General features: G+C 36.0%; 5 protein-coding genes across 5 annotated transcripts; 3 read left to right on the top strand and 2 right to left on the bottom strand.

Annotated features, from left to right (window-relative positions):
• Positions 1 to 3,746: 3,746 nt before the first annotated feature.
• On the top strand, positions 3,747 to 6,495 carry DFA_07960 (transcriptional regulatory protein; the record flags this gene model as incomplete). Its single annotated transcript, XM_004355408.1, has 2 exons — positions 3,747 to 5,903; positions 6,085 to 6,495. The coding sequence occupies 2 exons, from the start codon at positions 3,747 to 3,749 to the stop codon at positions 6,493 to 6,495; spliced, it is 2,568 nt and encodes an 855-aa protein (XP_004355461.1).
• An 800-nt stretch (positions 6,496 to 7,295) lies between these two features.
• Positions 7,296 to 8,209, top strand: DFA_07959 (uncharacterized protein; the record flags this gene model as incomplete). Its single annotated transcript, XM_004355407.1, has 2 exons — positions 7,296 to 7,426; positions 7,540 to 8,209. The coding sequence occupies 2 exons, from the start codon at positions 7,296 to 7,298 to the stop codon at positions 8,207 to 8,209; spliced, it is 801 nt and encodes a 266-aa protein (XP_004355460.1).
• Positions 8,210 to 8,431: 222 nt separating this feature from the next.
• sec20 (sec20 family protein) lies at positions 8,432 to 9,308 on the bottom strand (the record flags this gene model as incomplete). Its single annotated transcript, XM_004355406.1, has 3 exons — positions 8,432 to 8,670; positions 8,746 to 8,993; positions 9,064 to 9,308. The coding sequence occupies 3 exons, from the start codon at positions 9,306 to 9,308 to the stop codon at positions 8,432 to 8,434; spliced, it is 732 nt and encodes a 243-aa protein (XP_004355459.1).
• A 60-nt stretch (positions 9,309 to 9,368) lies between these two features.
• DFA_07957 (uncharacterized protein) lies at positions 9,369 to 10,847 on the top strand (the record flags this gene model as incomplete). The annotated part of the gene is made up of 6 exons (XM_004355405.1): positions 9,369 to 9,414; positions 9,522 to 9,607; positions 9,675 to 9,769; positions 9,842 to 9,927; positions 10,001 to 10,368; positions 10,650 to 10,847. The coding sequence occupies 6 exons, from the start codon at positions 9,369 to 9,371 to the stop codon at positions 10,845 to 10,847; spliced, it is 879 nt and encodes a 292-aa protein (XP_004355458.1).
• Positions 10,848 to 11,552: 705 nt separating this feature from the next.
• DFA_07956 (uncharacterized protein) lies at positions 11,553 to 16,168 on the bottom strand (the record flags this gene model as incomplete). Its single annotated transcript, XM_004355404.1, has 4 exons — positions 11,553 to 12,910; positions 12,992 to 15,540; positions 15,636 to 15,702; positions 15,835 to 16,168. 4 exons carry the CDS (start codon positions 16,166 to 16,168, stop codon positions 11,553 to 11,555), a joined length of 4,308 nt encoding a protein of 1,435 aa, XP_004355457.1.
• Between the last annotated feature and the right edge of the window lie 1,081 nt (positions 16,169 to 17,249).

Genomic DNA, 17,249 nt, shown 5'->3' with positions numbered 1-17,249 from the left:
CCTACTACACTACTTTTGCTACTTTTAACCCATCAATCCTTAGGAATGGTAAGAGATTCACCAACACCAATAATACTGCACTGCCTCATTCTATCACAATTTTAATAATAAAAGTGGTAGAACTTTAATATAATATTATATAAAACCAAGAGATGAAAGGAGAAGATAATGTAATGCTAATGCATTGTCCAATGAAATGATACATAACCATAAAGGGAACTAGGAGTACGAGAATCTCTCTTTGTTTCTTCCACATTGATTCAACAAAGCCAATGCAAAGAAAAACCCAAACCCAAATAAATTGTTTGTTGCATGTGTGTGATCATTGGAAATTAGGTCAAGAGAGCCCCAACAATCTTGTTTGTTTGTTTGTGTGGGGGCGAAGGGGGAGACCCTTGTAACCCTGTAGAAATATCTTCAAGTGGTTTATTATGATTATCATTATTACTTACCGCAAGGTAAAAAAAAACAAAATATCAATATCTTGTGTTTCTTCAACAACAACAACAATCACTCGCGACTATGTCCATAGAAGGGCTGTTTAGGGCTTGTGATCCAAGGATAGAGACCTCACTATCCTATCAACCAACACCATTGCGAATTGAAACATGCGACATCGTATCCCTAGATATACGTACCGGCTCCTTTCTTTGCATTCCGAATTTCTGTCACAAATCAAAAAATATCTTTTTTTTTACTACTTTCTTTGCAACATTGAATATGCGGCAAGTAAATTTCGGAAGTCTTAATATGAATGGAATCTACTCCCGATGTATTTTTCTTTTTCTTTTTCTTTTTCTTGGTCATTCTCATTTCCCAATCTTTAAAATCAAATTCCTTCCCTTGTCGTAGGGATCATCGGAGTAACCTCTTGACCTATCTTTTTGGTAAACTATAGCCATATGGTTAGCAATATACTGTACCTAGGATACTATACCTGGTAGAAATAGAAATATTCTCATCCTGACAATCAAAAACTATGCTCACAATATTGAATGGAACAGAATGTGGAATGATGGAACGAACAAGGTTCTGTCTGTCTGTCTGTATTTTAATCATTTTGATTGTACACACTTACAACACAATTGAGAGACCATTGTCAATGATGATTGATTAAGATTAGACCATCTCATGGTTTGTATGGGAGGTCAAACAGTTGCAGAAAAAAAAGAAGAGGGGTGCATGGATAGAGGGAATGGGGAGGCAAAAAATAGTAATTTATTATTGGGGCCAAGGTACACCTGTCTGTTGTTTTTGTTTCATCTTTCAATGGATCGGTCAAAAGAGGTGTTGCCCAACCCAAAGATGAACTAAAAGTAATCGGAAATAAAAGTAAGGTTACAACAAGCCATTCTTTCCAATGGTCAACAGACAGGGCAAGTGTTTTGTTACCCACACTCCTCTGATACACTGTTAGATTCAAAAAGTCAGATATTTGTACGGGTATTCAACAGTTGAAAAAATCCCTTCAATTAAATCAATGTGTGTGCATTGTTGATTTGGGATTGTTTGATTGTTTGTGGAAGCCCTCAATATCAAAAGCAGTGGTTGTTCTTCAATTTCCTTTTTACTTCATCAACATTTATTATTACTTTCACACTCTAATAATAAATAGATATAAGTATTTTTTGCTTATTGTTGTCAACAACACCTCTATTTTTTTGTATATCTGTATCATATCATTCTCCTCCTCTCAAACAACAAACAACAACAACCAACCAAAAAAGATTATTTATTTATCTATTTAATTATTAATTAATTTGTACATTTTTCAACAACCAACAACAACCAAACAACCATCTCTTGTAAATCTTATTATAATAACAACATCTTCATAATAATAATTTACAATCCTAGCCTTCACAAACAAATAATAATAATAATAGACAATTCAAATAAATAAATAATAATCTCATCACGACAATTGTTGCCCAAGGAAGAGTTTGTTATCTACCTCCTCTGCTGATCATAGGAAAACCCTAATCAAGGTATGTACATCGGAACGATGAGCGACTCGGAGAACAGAGGTAGCCAATAGTATTATTAGATTGACCACGCCTATTAACACTCCTTCTCATCTTTTGCCTATCCCTGTCTCCCTATCATCATCTATTTCTTTTTTCTTTTTTTTTTTTATCCTTAAAACTCTAATATTTGCGCTATGCGTGTCTTTTCGAAATATCCTCTCCCCTTCCCATCTGCCTCCTTCATCTCTTATTTTGGCCCATACCTTTCCTTGTCGAAACTTCGGCTCCCTTTTTTTTTTTCGTTTTCAAAAAAAAAAATCTTGATCCTGCCCCCGCCCTGTGTCCACCTTTTCTTGACGCAAAACCCAAAAAGGCCACCCCTCGATCACTTTAGAGCTGTACAAAAAACAACAAGTGCTTTGACGCGCGAGTTCTCCATCATTGCTGTGTTCATCACCAAAATATTTTTTTAAATTTTAGCTATCTACACCTTTGTGTTTTCGTTCGCCCTCTCCTCTATCCAACCCAGCCTCACACCTTTTTTTTAATAATATTTCATCCATCAAAGATTGTGTATATACACATACATACCTCTACTTGTAGTAGTATATATAAATATAACACCCATCATCCAGATAGATAGATACCTAACTAAAATCGATTAATTTTCAACATCAATCGATCATTATCGTCATCATCAACACGACCACCACAGTGTTTTTACATCATCATCATCATCAACTACTAGTTATCTTTTAAGATTATTTAAAAAAAGAAAAAAATAAGATTTATTTATTTTTTTCTTTTTTTTTTTTACAACACAACAAACAAAAGTGATTCATCAACAATCCTATTACTACTACAACAATTATAACAACTATCTATAAATACTTGTTATTTAAAACAATTACAATCGTTAAAATAACAGTCAATAACAACAACAACAACAACAACCATACCACTTTCAATTCCTTGTATACCGGACATTAACAACTTTTTCCTTGGAAGAAGTTTTAATGTTAATTAGCCTCATCAAGGAAATCATTGCCATCGAGTTCTCTTTTTTTCTTTCTCTCTCGTACAAAAGATAAGTTATTTAATTAAAGAAACCTTTCTTTTCTTATATATTCTTCATCCCACCGAATTTATAATAATCAGTATCATTCAATTACAACAATCAACAATCCAACTACTAACAACAACTAAAAATAATCAACAACAACAATAATAATAATTATAAATTCGTAAATAATCATTTCATATCAATTTCAAATAGTAACACATACATATCGTACGGGTTGCTATTCACTAATTGCACATTTCCAAAATATATATATATTTCCAACTACAACCATTTTTTTTTTTTTAACTTCAATCAAAAATTAAGTCGATAATCCACCACCCTTTCAAAATATCCTTTGAAAATTGCCAAACCCTTTAACCATACTACCTACCTCTTACCATCACATCGCTGACGATCCCAACAACCCAACTAAGCTGTTTCGACCCGTCCCACCAATCAATCAATTTAATTAATTAATCAATCAATCATTTAATCCACTTCTTTTTTCAAAAAAAATGAACTCAAACAACATCAACAACTATCTGAGTCAATCAATGATTTCAAATCCAATCACTTTAATTGATCAACAATTTCTCCAAAACGGAATGTCTCCCTTGTCCTCTCCCAATCTTCTTGGCCTGGGCGTCTTAGAGACCACCTCGATCCCATCGTCGTGTCTCTCCATGACCACCCCCTCTGTCAACTCGAGTGGCGAGATGCCCAACCCAACAGCAGCTGCTCTCTGCGTGTCGGCCGCCCCATCGTCTTCGTGCGACGATTCGGTGTGCGCAGCCACCACCAAGAAGCGTGCCAAGCGTGCCTGTGTCAACTGTCGCCAGTCCAAGGTTGCCTGTGACCAACAACGCCCATGCACCCGTTGCACCAAGCACGGAATCGAAGACAAGTGCCATGACGTGCCCCGCAAGACCAAGGTCGTAAACAAGCGTGCTAAAAAGGAGACCTCTTTGCCAGTCATCATCGCTGGCCAAGACGGTAATGGTGTCTCTACCCTTGCTGCCTCTACCTCTCCATCCTCCCCCATCCTCCTCCTCCAACACCACCCCCGTAGTAGTTGCCGCAAACTCCAAGAAAAGCACCAAACAGCATCAACATCAAATTCATCAACAACAACATCAACATCAACAACACCAACAACAACCATTGACTCCTCAACAACAACACTCACCTCAACAACAACACCAATCGTCATTACTAAGCGATCAAATCTCACGTCAACTTCAACAACACCATTACAATTATTACAACAAAAACAACAACAAGCCCAACAACAACAACAACAGGCTGCTCAACAACAACAACAACAACTCAACTCATCAACCAATAACCTTTCACCACCACAATCACCACCATCCCCACGTTACACTGGCAATCATCAACAGGATATTAGTAATCTTGTAAATACCATCAAAAACAATCCCCACCTTCAACAACAAATCCAACATTATCACCAAATCAAACAACAACAACAACAATACCACCAACTTCAACAATTAAACAATCAGATCCTCCAACAACAACAACAAAACAATAGTCCAATCATTAACAACAACAACCAACATGTTCCAATGTATCGTTTCACTGCTAATCAACAACAACAACAGTTGCAACAGATTAACAACTTGGCCTGTCAATCGGTCTCGTCGTCATCTCTCATGTCTGCTATTGAGGATCCAACTGTGAATATTGTTGATAATGTTGTACCAGCCAACTCTAACTCGTCCAACTCGGTTGCTGCTGGTTCAAATGGTATTGGATTGTCACAGAACAACAACCTATTTATTGCATCATCTGTATTTAATAACCAACAACAACAACACAACATTGATATTGAATCTATGCTTGCCAAGCCATTGGAATTATCTGATCCATCGCCCCCACCATTAGTTCCATCGTCACACCAAGACCTTTCAATGTTCCAAAACAGCTGTGTCATGAATCCACCATCGCCACTCATGCTCGCCAACCTAACCATGCCATCCTCTCCATCGTCCACCTTCTCCACTCCAACCCAACATATCCTCGCATCTGCTTCGTCACCTGACCACTCGTCCTCTCCAGGATCACCACACCTCCATCATCATCAACATCAACCACAACTTGGATCGTTTACCAATGTTGTTAATGAGGTTGTTGGTAGTCCATCGTCTCCCCAACAAATGTCATCTGACAAGCCAATTAAACAAGAGGATGGCAGCTCATCATCGTCGCCGTCCAACAAACCAGTATTATCAAATATCCAACAAGCATTTGAGAATGTTTTAATCAATCTCTCAACCATTGTTGGTACTGCATCTGCATTCCAAGAGCCAATTGCAGTTGGATCGTCAACATCATCTGCTCCATTTGGATATTGTTCAAAAAGTCCATTTTCAATTGATGGAGTTCCTCAACAATCCCAACAACCCTTATTACTCGGTAACGGTAATAACAACAACAATAATAATAATAATGGATATGGATCAAACCCATCATCATGTCCAGATTCACCACAACAACAACAACAACAACAACCACAACTTGGTGATTTATTATTTGCTTACAAACAACAACACAACGCATTGACCAAACTCCAAAACAGCAACAATAACATTATCACCTCTAACAACAATAACAACAATACTGTACATACCATCCAACCAGATCTATTAGTTAGTGAATTGAAAAAGATTCATCAATCATTGGACGTTATCACCAAGTTCCTCCACTTTCCCCTGTCACCCCAACAACAACAGCAATTGCAAGTGAACCAGTCGCTCCAACAACTGATGCACCAACAAATCGAGAGACCCCTCTACGATGCCCCAAAGAACCATATCATCCCAGGCAATCTTTGGTTACCTTGCTTAGAGTCGGTAAACATTCTCTTTCCAATGAAAAGAATATTTTATTAATATCCCGCCCGTTAATCCTTTCACTATATATTTATATCAAAATCATTTTCTATTTTTCCATTCTCTATTTTTTTTTTTTTTTTTCCTTTACTTTTCCATCTTTACTTTTTACTTTATTTTTTTACTTTTTACTTACTTTTAGATAAAACAATATACACCAAGGGCAAAGTGGGGACTGCCAGATCGAAAAGTCGTCGAAATCAATCAACCATTCTGTAAATTATTAGGATACAACTCTGTCACCGAGTTTAATGACGCCCGCTCTATATGGGACGAAGTAGTCCACCATCAAATCATTCCATTCACCAACCGTTATGCCATGGAAGCTATCATGAAAGGCATTCAACGGTTCCAACGCCCATGCGTCTTTAAAAAGAAGAATGGATACTACTTTTCCGCCACCATCCTCGTAGAGTTTGACGAATACTTTACCTGTTTCCAAACCACCATCCTACAGAAACTTACAGATTTCTATGAAGACATTTCCGACGATTATCTTTCCCGTGAACTTCGTTACAAACAAGCCTGCCTTGCTTTAGATGATATCTTTTAATTTTAATAATTTTTAAACAACAAACAAACAAATAATAATAATAATAACAAAACAAATAATAATAATTAATTAATTAATCAATTCAATACATTTTCTAATATTTTTCCAACAACCCCCCCTCCTCCCAATCCTCCTCATCCCTCTCCCTCTAAACTTTTACCCAACAACAAAACATCGACCCGACTTATCTAACTACAACAACTGCAACTGACCCACTACCAAACCATTGATTTAACATTTAAATAATAACAGTTACCACAAATAAAATCAATTACTCACTTCATTTGATTTGAATTAAAATAATATCCCTCTCTCCGACCTCCTCCCCCTCCTCTTTACGGACCTGGTTGTGTTGTCCTCGAGACCCCTTTTTATCAAGTCGATCCTATTGTTGTTGAAATTAATTAATGATCTGATGGAGTTGATGTTTTACATCTTCATAAACGTCACACATGCTTTCGTCCCGCCCCAGCGACAAACTGTGAGTTTGATACCTGATTGATTTTGCCACTACTATATTTTGAGGGTGGGTTTGAAAAAATGGGGCCGAGCTATGAGGTCAGACCGATCGGAAACACGAAAAATAACAGATTACTTGGGAGGTTGCAAAAATAATATCCATGAGGAAGTTTCCTTCAACTTGTTTTTGCGATATTCTCGTTCATTTTCTTTCTCTCCCTCTATTTCTTTTTCTTTCAATTTCATCAAGCACCTTTATATTATAAATAGTTCAACTTCACTTTTAATTTATACAGCTAACTAAACACATACATATATATATACATATATTCCCAAAAAAAATGAATATCAAACTTTTAATCGTTGCCTTGTTTGCAATTTTCGCTCTCTCAACTTTTGTTGATGCCACCACCAAGAAGAACTGTGCTTGTCTCTTTTCACATGGTGAAGAAAGATTGATCTCTGTTCACAAGTATGTTGATATATATATATATTGTTGTTGTTGACCACGCACACGTGACAGTGATTGAAAAAAAACATTACTAATCGATCACTTTTTTTTATTTCTATCTATGTATCTTTTAGCTCACAAGAATGTCATACTGAATGTCAAGCTTTGGCTGATTCTGAAGTATTGGCTGCTCCATTACAAGTTCCATGCAACGTTGCTACTTGCCAATGTTCCTGTCCAAACAACCAAACCATTGCTTGCTCTGCCTCTACCTCTTCCTCTTCAACTGGTCCATCAACCTCTGGCAAGTCTTCCACCTCTGGTAAGTCTTCCACCTCTGGAAAGTCTTCATCCTCTGGCAAATCTTCCTCTTCATCTGGTCCATCTACCTCTGGTTCATCCCAATCAGGTTCCCAATCAGGTTCGCAATCAGGTTCGCAATCAGGTTCCCAATCAGGTTCGCAATCAGGTTCACAATCAGGTTCACCAATCACCTCTGCTACCTCTGCCACCTCTGCCACCACCTCTGCTACCTCTGCCACTTCAGCCACCTCTGCTACCTCTGCCACTTCAGCTACCTCATCCACCTCTGCCACCTCTGCCTCTGGCACCTCTGCTACCTCTGCTACCTCTGCTTCTGGTTCAGCCTCTGCTTCCAGTGGTTCCGGTTCAGGTTCAGGTTCAGGTTCATCTGGATCAGGTTCAGGTTCTGGATCTGGATCTGGATCTGGTTTCGCCGCCAAGACCTGCCAAGGAAACAAGTGTAACTGCACCAAGTCCCTCATCGCCTCTAGACTCATTTAAAGTGACGGTATACTACCTAGACTCTAACACTAAATAAGATAATTAATTAATTATTGTTTTTTCCCAATCTTTACAATAAAATAAACTTTGTATCGAAAATCCTATAAACCCCTAAAATCTATAATATATAATATAATATTCCATTTCCAATTGAGTTACCATCCACTTAAATTGATTACGATAATAATACAAATGAATTTATTCATTCATTCATTCATTTTTTTAGTTGGACATTTCTGGAGGAGCAGAAGCAACCAAAATACTAAATATTCTATTTCCAAATCTCTTTTTCAAAATGTAAACTACAACCAATAAGAATAACAATAAACCAAAACAAATTAATAGTTTATCAGTCCTATCTCTTCGTTTTAAATTGGTCAAAAGACTCTTTGCTTCCATTGTTTTTGATCCATATTCTTTTTGTTGATTAAGTGTTTTATCCAATACTTTTGATGCGTCATCTAGAAAGAAACATAATAAAATGTCAATATTTCAAATGAATAATAACATCTTTCTCTATATTCTTCTTTACTTACCAAGTTCATCCATAATTTGAGAACTTCTAGTAACTTGAGAATTCATAAAAGTTCTAGTTCTCCTTAGAGATTCTGTTATATTCATTGATGATTTTATAATATCCTCTTTGGTTCCATTTTGAAATCGAGATGATTGACCAAGAAGATTGGTAGATCCACCAGACAATAATTCTCTTCTCTCTTGTTTATATTTTTCTTGTAGGTTTACAGTTACTTGAAGATTCAATTTTCTTTGTAATACCATTAAACTAGATATTAAAACAAACAAACATTAATTAATTATAATTAAAAGTCATAATAATAATAATCAAAACATACTTATTATATTCTTCTTTATGATATGATAATTCTTTTTCATATTGTTTAAGTTTTGGTGATTTTGTACTCTTTTCATAGATCTTTGTTGATGCATCCTTGATAGCCTGTTTAAGTCTATCCAAGTTTGTTTTAATTGATTGATGTAGTGTCTGAATATCAACGATTGACTTTGAATTTGAAAGTGTTGCTATATCATTTCTAATTTGATACTCTATAGAGTTTATTTGTTTAAATGTTGTTTTCATCGAAGACTAATTTATACATATAAATATAAATATAAATAGATATAATATATAGCTATAGATATGATCTCAAAGAGAATGAAATGGGTAACACGTGAGGTGTATGAATGTTTCTCCAATGACTCACCTTCCATCCAAGTTCATCACATGTTTCATTTTCATTTTACACTTAAAATTTTAAAAGAAATAAATAAATTAAATATATATATAATATAGACCTATATATGTCATCATCATCAAATCAAGTATACTTTGAAAGACAAAAGTTAAAATTATGTGGACTTCATACTATTAATAATCTTGTATGTAAAAAGAGAGAATAATAGTAAGAGTAGTTTACTTCTTCTTTCTAATCATTGTTTTCTACAGTTACAACGTAAAGCATATACACAAAGTGATTTAGATAGTATATCATATGAAATAGATGTTTCAGGTAGACTGATTAATCCACATAAAAGTGTTTTGTATGTTAGTTAACTAATCAACAAAAAGAGAATGAATGAATGAATAACTAATCTGATTCATTCAACTATTAGTGGATGGGGAAATTATGATGCAAATGTATTGGTTGTAGCATTGGGTAGATTAGGATATGAAGTTAAATGGTTTGATAAAAGATTACGTATGATATCATCAAATACAAAAGTTTGTCAACATACCAAATCAAATCAAATCACTAACTTATTATTATTTAGCAATTGATAATATTAATTTTAATGAAATATATGGATTGATTGTAAATACAAAAACAACAAAGTTTCTTGGATTATGGAACTCTAGGCATTGGTTTGCAATCAAAAATATGAAAATGAATGATAATGATAACAATAATAGTATAGACAACAACAATAACAACAAAAATCAAATTCAATGTGAATATAGTATATTCAATTCAGAGTGTTACCATCCTGAACAATTGAATTCATTTGATAAATTAAAAACATTCTTGGAACCAGTATTAAATGACAAGGCTGGTGAATTATTACTTGTATATAATAATAATAATAATAATAATAATAATAATAATAATAATAATAATAATAATAATAATACTGATGAAATAGTAAAATAATAATATTATATTATCAACAACAATTAAATCATTCCTTTGTAAATATGTATCTCTGTAAATAAAAATAATCATCATCGATCCATCCATCGAAGATACAAACTAAATATTATATTATTATTATCCGATCAAAAAAAGGCTAAAAGATAAAAAAATGATTTTTTTCCTAGTTGTACTATCTGCTCCTAGTTGTACTATCCTCCCTCCTAGTTATTCTGCTCTCCCAACTGTTCTATCTCTTCCTAGTTGTGCACCTCACCTCTTCAAGTAATTAGTTCAACGTCGTCCACATCTACAACGAGTACCTCTACAACAAGTACCTCATCCAAAAGGGTTCACCAAAAAGACCGATAGTTGTTGACTTGGCAGATGGTTCGACAGATGGCTTGGATGACTTGGATGACTTGGTTCTCTTTAGAAATCTCTTTAACTCCTCCATTGGCCAAGTCGTCTACCAAACAGATTTATCGTGATGGTTTCAATCGAAAGAAGGCTTGAAGATCGACATCAAGACCTGTTTCCTAATGGTACAACATTCACAGGTGAGAAGGTGAACGATTGGATATACTTTAACACTGGTCTGAGTTTGGGACGACGATGGTTTCAGTGCAAAAGGTTGCAAGATAAAACATTTCCTGGCAAGAATAATGATCGCCTTTTTTATATTGCTTCATTTAGTTGTTCAAAGCGTTTTTGATGCGAATTCCAACTCTTTGTTTGGTCCATCAAAAACACTTGCCAGAAAACTATATGAAGCGATATAAAAAAGGTGATCAAATTAATATCAATCGATATGCTTCTCCAGCATCTCGAACAATCATTATCATCCGATCCCACCACTTGTACATCACAAATAGATAATAAATATCCTTCTTCATTCACGAATATTAGCCTTGATTCTACTCGATTGCCATGCAATTTATCATTTCTGGAAAATAAATAAAGGATAAAAAATAAGTGTACTTCTTCTTATCGCTGAGTGGTCAAAGATTTATTCTCATTTTCATGAAGTTGTTCAGAATACAACTAATATCTTCTTTTTCCTTTGTCTTTGTTTATCTTGGGTTTAAATTAGTATATTCTGATGAAATTGTTAACATGGGCAAAAAAAAATTTGGTGAGGTTTTTTTAATTTTTTAAGATTCGTATTTTATTTTAAAAGATTTATAATATTGATTTTATCTAGTTGGTTTTCTTGAGAGATAGATGAAGGCAGAGACCAAGAAGATGTTAAAGATCCAATAACAGATTAAAATACCAAGATTTCTACCTCTATTTTCTTCGGACCAATCCAAAGTGGAATAATATTCTTTTCCGTTTTTGTAGATACAATATCCACACTGGCCATTGTCGAGAGATTGAACGTTACCAGTAGCATACTGTTGGAAGTCTGCAGTGTAAGTGTCGCAGTCCATACCAGATGGTGGAGAGAATACCACGAGATCTTGGTCTGAGCAAGTGACAGTTACATCCTTGAGAACATTTGTGATGACACCTTCCATAAAGTAACGGGTGGGCATGAGATGGTAGACCCATCCTCTCCAGAACGTAGGCATAGCTGACGGACTCACCATAACACCACAAAAAAGGAAGAGGAAGACCATCAAGAGAGGAATGATAAACTTGGCCATGAACATGTTTGCACAAATGGCACCGACAGCTTGACCAAAGGACACGCAAAAGAATAGGTAAATGATAAACATGATGTAAAAGTAGCCTCCAGTGTTAGCGTTAAAGTCAATACCAGCAGTCCAGTAGGAGCAGACAAAGAAGAGGGTTCCACAAACGATGAGGTATGGGAGTTCGACCAGGACGATGGAAATTGAAAATGGAATCCAATGATAGAATTTTGAGGCATAGTCACGTCTGAAATATTCTCTTTGGGCAAATAGTTGGGGGAGAGCAATAAAGATCATGAGGATACCAAGAATGAGAGCTTGAAAGACAAAGAAAATTCTTTGGTTCATGTCTGATGAAGAGTCTTGGACATTCCAAAATGTAAAACCAATAATGAGACCGACGAGGATACCTTGGACCCAACGACCAAAAGAGTAGAATGGATCTCTCCACCAGATAATGTTCATACGTTTGTAGACTTCCCAGAATTGGTATGGGAGTGAGGTGGCAAATTCTCTTGGTGGCTTGTCGTCAGAGTGGTCAGCGACTGGGTGACTTTCGATTTGTTGCAATTCGGCAGTGACAGAGGCACATTCGGCAGATGCCTTCCAAGCGGCGGGCCAGTCAACATCAGACTTGCCATGGACACCAGCACCGATAGCTTCGAGAATGTACTCGGCTGGGTTTTCAGCATCGGTACATGGACGGACACCATGACGTACAAAGTAACCAGTCAATGCAGATGACTTTTCTCCAATATCACCAAAGTAAACAGTCTTCCCTCCCTTGGCGAGTAATAACAAACGATCAAAATATTCAAACAATACAGATGATGGTTGATGAATGGTACAAACCAATGGCATACCAGCATCTGCAAGTTTACGAATAAATTTAATAATATTATATGATGATTGTGCATCTAAAAATGGAAATAGAAAAAATAAATAAATTAATAAATGTTTTTTGATTGGATTGTTTTTTTTTTTTTTTATCTTCTTACCAAGACCACTAGTTGGTTCATCAAGGAAAAGGATATGAGGTTTGGCAACAAGTTCAGTACCAATGGTAAGACGTTTACGTTCTTCAACAGAGATACCAACACCAGATTCGAGGTCACCGACAAGAGCATCACCAAGATGTTTCATTTCCATCATTTCCAAGACATCCTCTACGTATTTGAACTTTTCAGAGAGTGGGATGGAAGGATCTTGACGCATCTTGGCAGAGAAACGGAGAGCTTCACGGACGGTTAAATTGGGATTGAATACATCCATTTGTTCGACATAACCAGTGATACGTTCGAAATCAATTCCGAGAGGTTTGCCATTGAGATGGGCAACACCTTCAATGGTACCAACAGTCTTTCTCTTGGCGAGGACATCGAGGAGAGTGGTTTTACCGGCACCAGAACTACCCATCAAGGCAGTCATTTGACCTGGTTTGATCCAACCTTCAATGTCGTCCAACAAGAGACGGGTACCACCTGGAACGGGGACAGTGTATTTGATGTGTTGCCATGTGAATACACCACCACGCATTTCGAGAGTGTTTTTCATGTTTTCAGTGGCTTCGAGGACAATCTTGTTTTGGAGCTTTTCTTCTTCGGAATCGTTAATCTTGGGAGCTTTACCCTTCTTGTAGACCTTTTGAGTGTAACCTCCACTGGTCCAATCCAAGAATTCCAAGGCAACCATGTTGAGAGCGGTAAAGAACAACCACCACAAATAGACGACACAGACGTTGAGGGCACGGTCCGAGGTCTTAAAGTCGAGGTCCTCACTGAGATATGTTTCTCCTGGCAGAGTGAGATTACCTTGGATGGCACCTGGGGCGGCACAAATACGATTGGCACCATAGGCAGCATAGGATGGACCGTATGGGATGGCAGAGGTCGAGCAGTCAAAGTCATTGTTCATAAATTCATTGGCCATCAATGCTTTGAATGCATAGGCAAATGGATTGATCCAAAAGAACCATTGGAACCATGGATGCATCTTGGGGTAGGGAACAATGTAACCGGCATAGGTCAACATGAAGAGCAAGTAGATAGACATGACGTTTTGCGAGACATAGAGCGATGGTGAGAAATTACCAAAACCACGGAACAAGTTGGTGATACAAAGAGTCATACCAACCATGGTAAAGATCCAGATAAAGAAAGAGTCTGCACGATACTGGAATCCAAACATAAAGTAGGCAATGATGGAAAAGAGTGTCACTTGGAAAAAGATTAGTGGAATATCGGTAATGACTTGCGCAATGAGGAACGCCGACGGACGATACATGGCATAGGTCTTGTGTTTTTGGAGGATACGACGGCCCATAAAGGTAAGGACCAACTCACCTTGGGTAAGGAATGCGTTGAAAAGGAGTGAACCAAAAATGGCACCACCACGAGTAAAGAGACCAGAAAGATCCTTTGGTTGTTGGAAAAAGACAGATCCATAGACAAATGCTTGTATAAAGACTGATCCATAACGAGAAATAAGAGAGAATTTGTTACCCCAAATCAATTGGAAATGACGAATGGTAAGAGCACGAACTTGAGTAATAAAAGATGTAGTGTATGGTCTGCTCTTGGGGGTGGTTTTACTTTTCTCGGCTTTGACTTGTTCGGCAAATACCAAATGTGGTTGGTCTTGTTCGATAGACTTGTCAAACTCGTCTTGGGCGGCCATGATACGGGTATGGTTCTCGGAACGTAACCAGGCAGCTTCAAACTCGGCAGATGTTTGAGGAGCAGTGTTTTCAAAACCTGGACGAATGATACGTTCTTGTGGATTGGTGACACCAGTCAAGAAATCGGGAGTAGACTTTCTTGGTTCGCAGTCAAAACCGAGGTCGAGGAAATATTGCTTGGCCTCATTGATTGGACCGAAATAGATACATCTACCCTTTTCGAGTACCATTACCTTGTCAAAGATACGGTAGATAGAATCGGAAGCTTGGTAAAAGGTGGCAATGGTGGTCTTGTTCAAAGTGTCAGACATGATACGAAGAGACTTTGCATAGTCGAGTGCAGAGGCAGCATCGAGACCACGAGTTGAACAATCCCAACAGTTGATGGGGGCGGCAGAGACCATAGCTTCGGTAATAGTGGTACGCTTACGTTCACCACCAGACAAACCACGGACATACTCGTTACCAACCATCGTATTGGATTGATGAATGATACCAAACATATTGACCAACAAGGTGTAAATCTTTTCACGGAAACTACGCTTGGTCTCGTCTGGCAAACGGTTACCTGGAGTCTTGCACTTGAGTGCAAAGTCCAATGTCTGTTTAAGTGTAAGAGTTGGATGATGACAATCTTCTTCTGGAGCATAAATGGCTTCACCACGGTATCTTGACCATTTAGATGAATCCAAACCACCATAACTAACAGTACCACGTACTTCTACATAGGTATCAGTTTGATTGGCAATAACTCTAAGTAATGTACTACATCCTGCTCCTGGACGACCCAAAACTAATAACATTTCACCATCTCTACAAAATGTATTTACATTATGTAAAATATCAAATGTTGTACCATTATTCTTTTTCCTAAAAATAAATAAAAAAGTAAAAAAAAAAATAGATTAGAAATTTTGATTGAATTAATTAATTTGTTTTTTTTAATAGATCTATCATAAACTTACCAACTAAATGGATTAAATAAGAATTTTAATGGTGATAACATATCACTAATAATTGAAGCATCAGCACCTAAAATAATAATAATAATAAATAGATAATTATAGGATGGATAGTTTTAAATGATTAATACTTGTGAGATATGGAAAATGGATGAAATAAAAGAGAGATTATTTTTTTTTGTTAATTTTTTTTTTTTTTTACCTTTTCCTACAACAGTTAAATTTCTAACACTGACACCCATCTTTTTAGCTTTACCACCATTGGCAAGAGCCATACGTTGAGAATCTTCAAAAAACTCTCGGAGTTTGAAATCCTCTTCCGTCTCTGCTGCACGACCTTCGAGATCTTGCTTGTCTTCATCTAAACGGTATTGTTGGGATTCATTCTCCAATGCAGCAGCCATTGACTTGAATTCAATGGTTGACTTTTCCAAGTCAATATTGCTGGTTGGAGGTGATTGTGGATCCTCTTCATTATTATTATTATTATTATTGTTATTGGAGGAATCGTCAAAATATTGATCCTCCAACGCCATTTTTTTTTAAAAAATATTAAAAATATATGAATGTATAGGTATGTGTATGTGTTTTAAAAAAGATTAAAAATTATTATTCTATTGAATAATATTTAAAGATTTGTGATTTTAAAAAATGAAAAGGAAATGAAAAAATTATACAGCAGATACTATATTTTAAATAGTATCCAATTCTAAAATATATATATAAAAAAAAGGTATTATTATTATTATTCTTTCTTTCTTTCTATTTTTTTTTCTAGTTTTTGAAAAAAGAGTATAGTTTAAACAAAAAAAAAAGAGGTGAATGAATTTAAAATTCTAAAGAGTTCTTTTTCAAATTATTTATACAAGATTAAGAAAAACGATTAAAAATTAATTAAATTAATTTAATAATTTGTTGTTATAACAACATTATCATTCTTCTTGGTTGGTTTGGTCAATGACCAATTTAAAAATATAAATATATATAGATCTCATCATGAAATTGAAAACTTGTCTAAAAATGGAAATTGTGACTCGGTTCATCATTATTGTTTAAGAGAGATCCTGAAAAAATATTATTGAAAAAACCAAAAAAAAATCAAATGTCGCGAGTAACTGCACCCCTACTATCTGCAACCACCCACCAACCAAACAACGGCTTCCCTCTTGCGTTCTTCTTCTTTGTGTCGTCAGCATGTTCACTATCGAGGGAAAATAAGCAACAACCCAACGTCTTCACACGATTCTCTCATAAAGACGCCAAATCGCCATTGTGATGATGTCCGTTCCATTGTTCGATTGTCAGTCTGAAAAACGCAACCAAAGAATTGATACCTGCGCTCCATTGAAAAATTGTCCTTGATGCAAAGAGGCTTAAAAAGTTAAAAACAATGACTATCGATTTCCTTTTTTAGACTAGATTGTGCAGATTAAGAGACACAAAAAGTTTGTATTAATAATTTATAGACAAGTCGGAGGAGAATCTACTCTTTTAGAAATCTATAGAGTAGAAGTAACTATCATCACAATGATCATTCTATATCTGACTTTGGTACCTAAACCATCCATCAACCTTGAGTCATTATTATTATTATTATTATTGTTATTATTATCCTTT

Source organism: Cavenderia fasciculata (assembly GCF_000203815.1).
Source record: "Cavenderia fasciculata unplaced genomic scaffold Scf_ET2XIPL01COFD4-5, whole genome shotgun sequence".
Lineage (NCBI taxonomy): Eukaryota > Evosea > Eumycetozoa > Acytosteliales > Cavenderiaceae > Cavenderia > Cavenderia fasciculata.
Note: the sequence above shows the minus strand (reverse complement) of the source record. Positions and strands in the feature narration are given on the sequence as shown.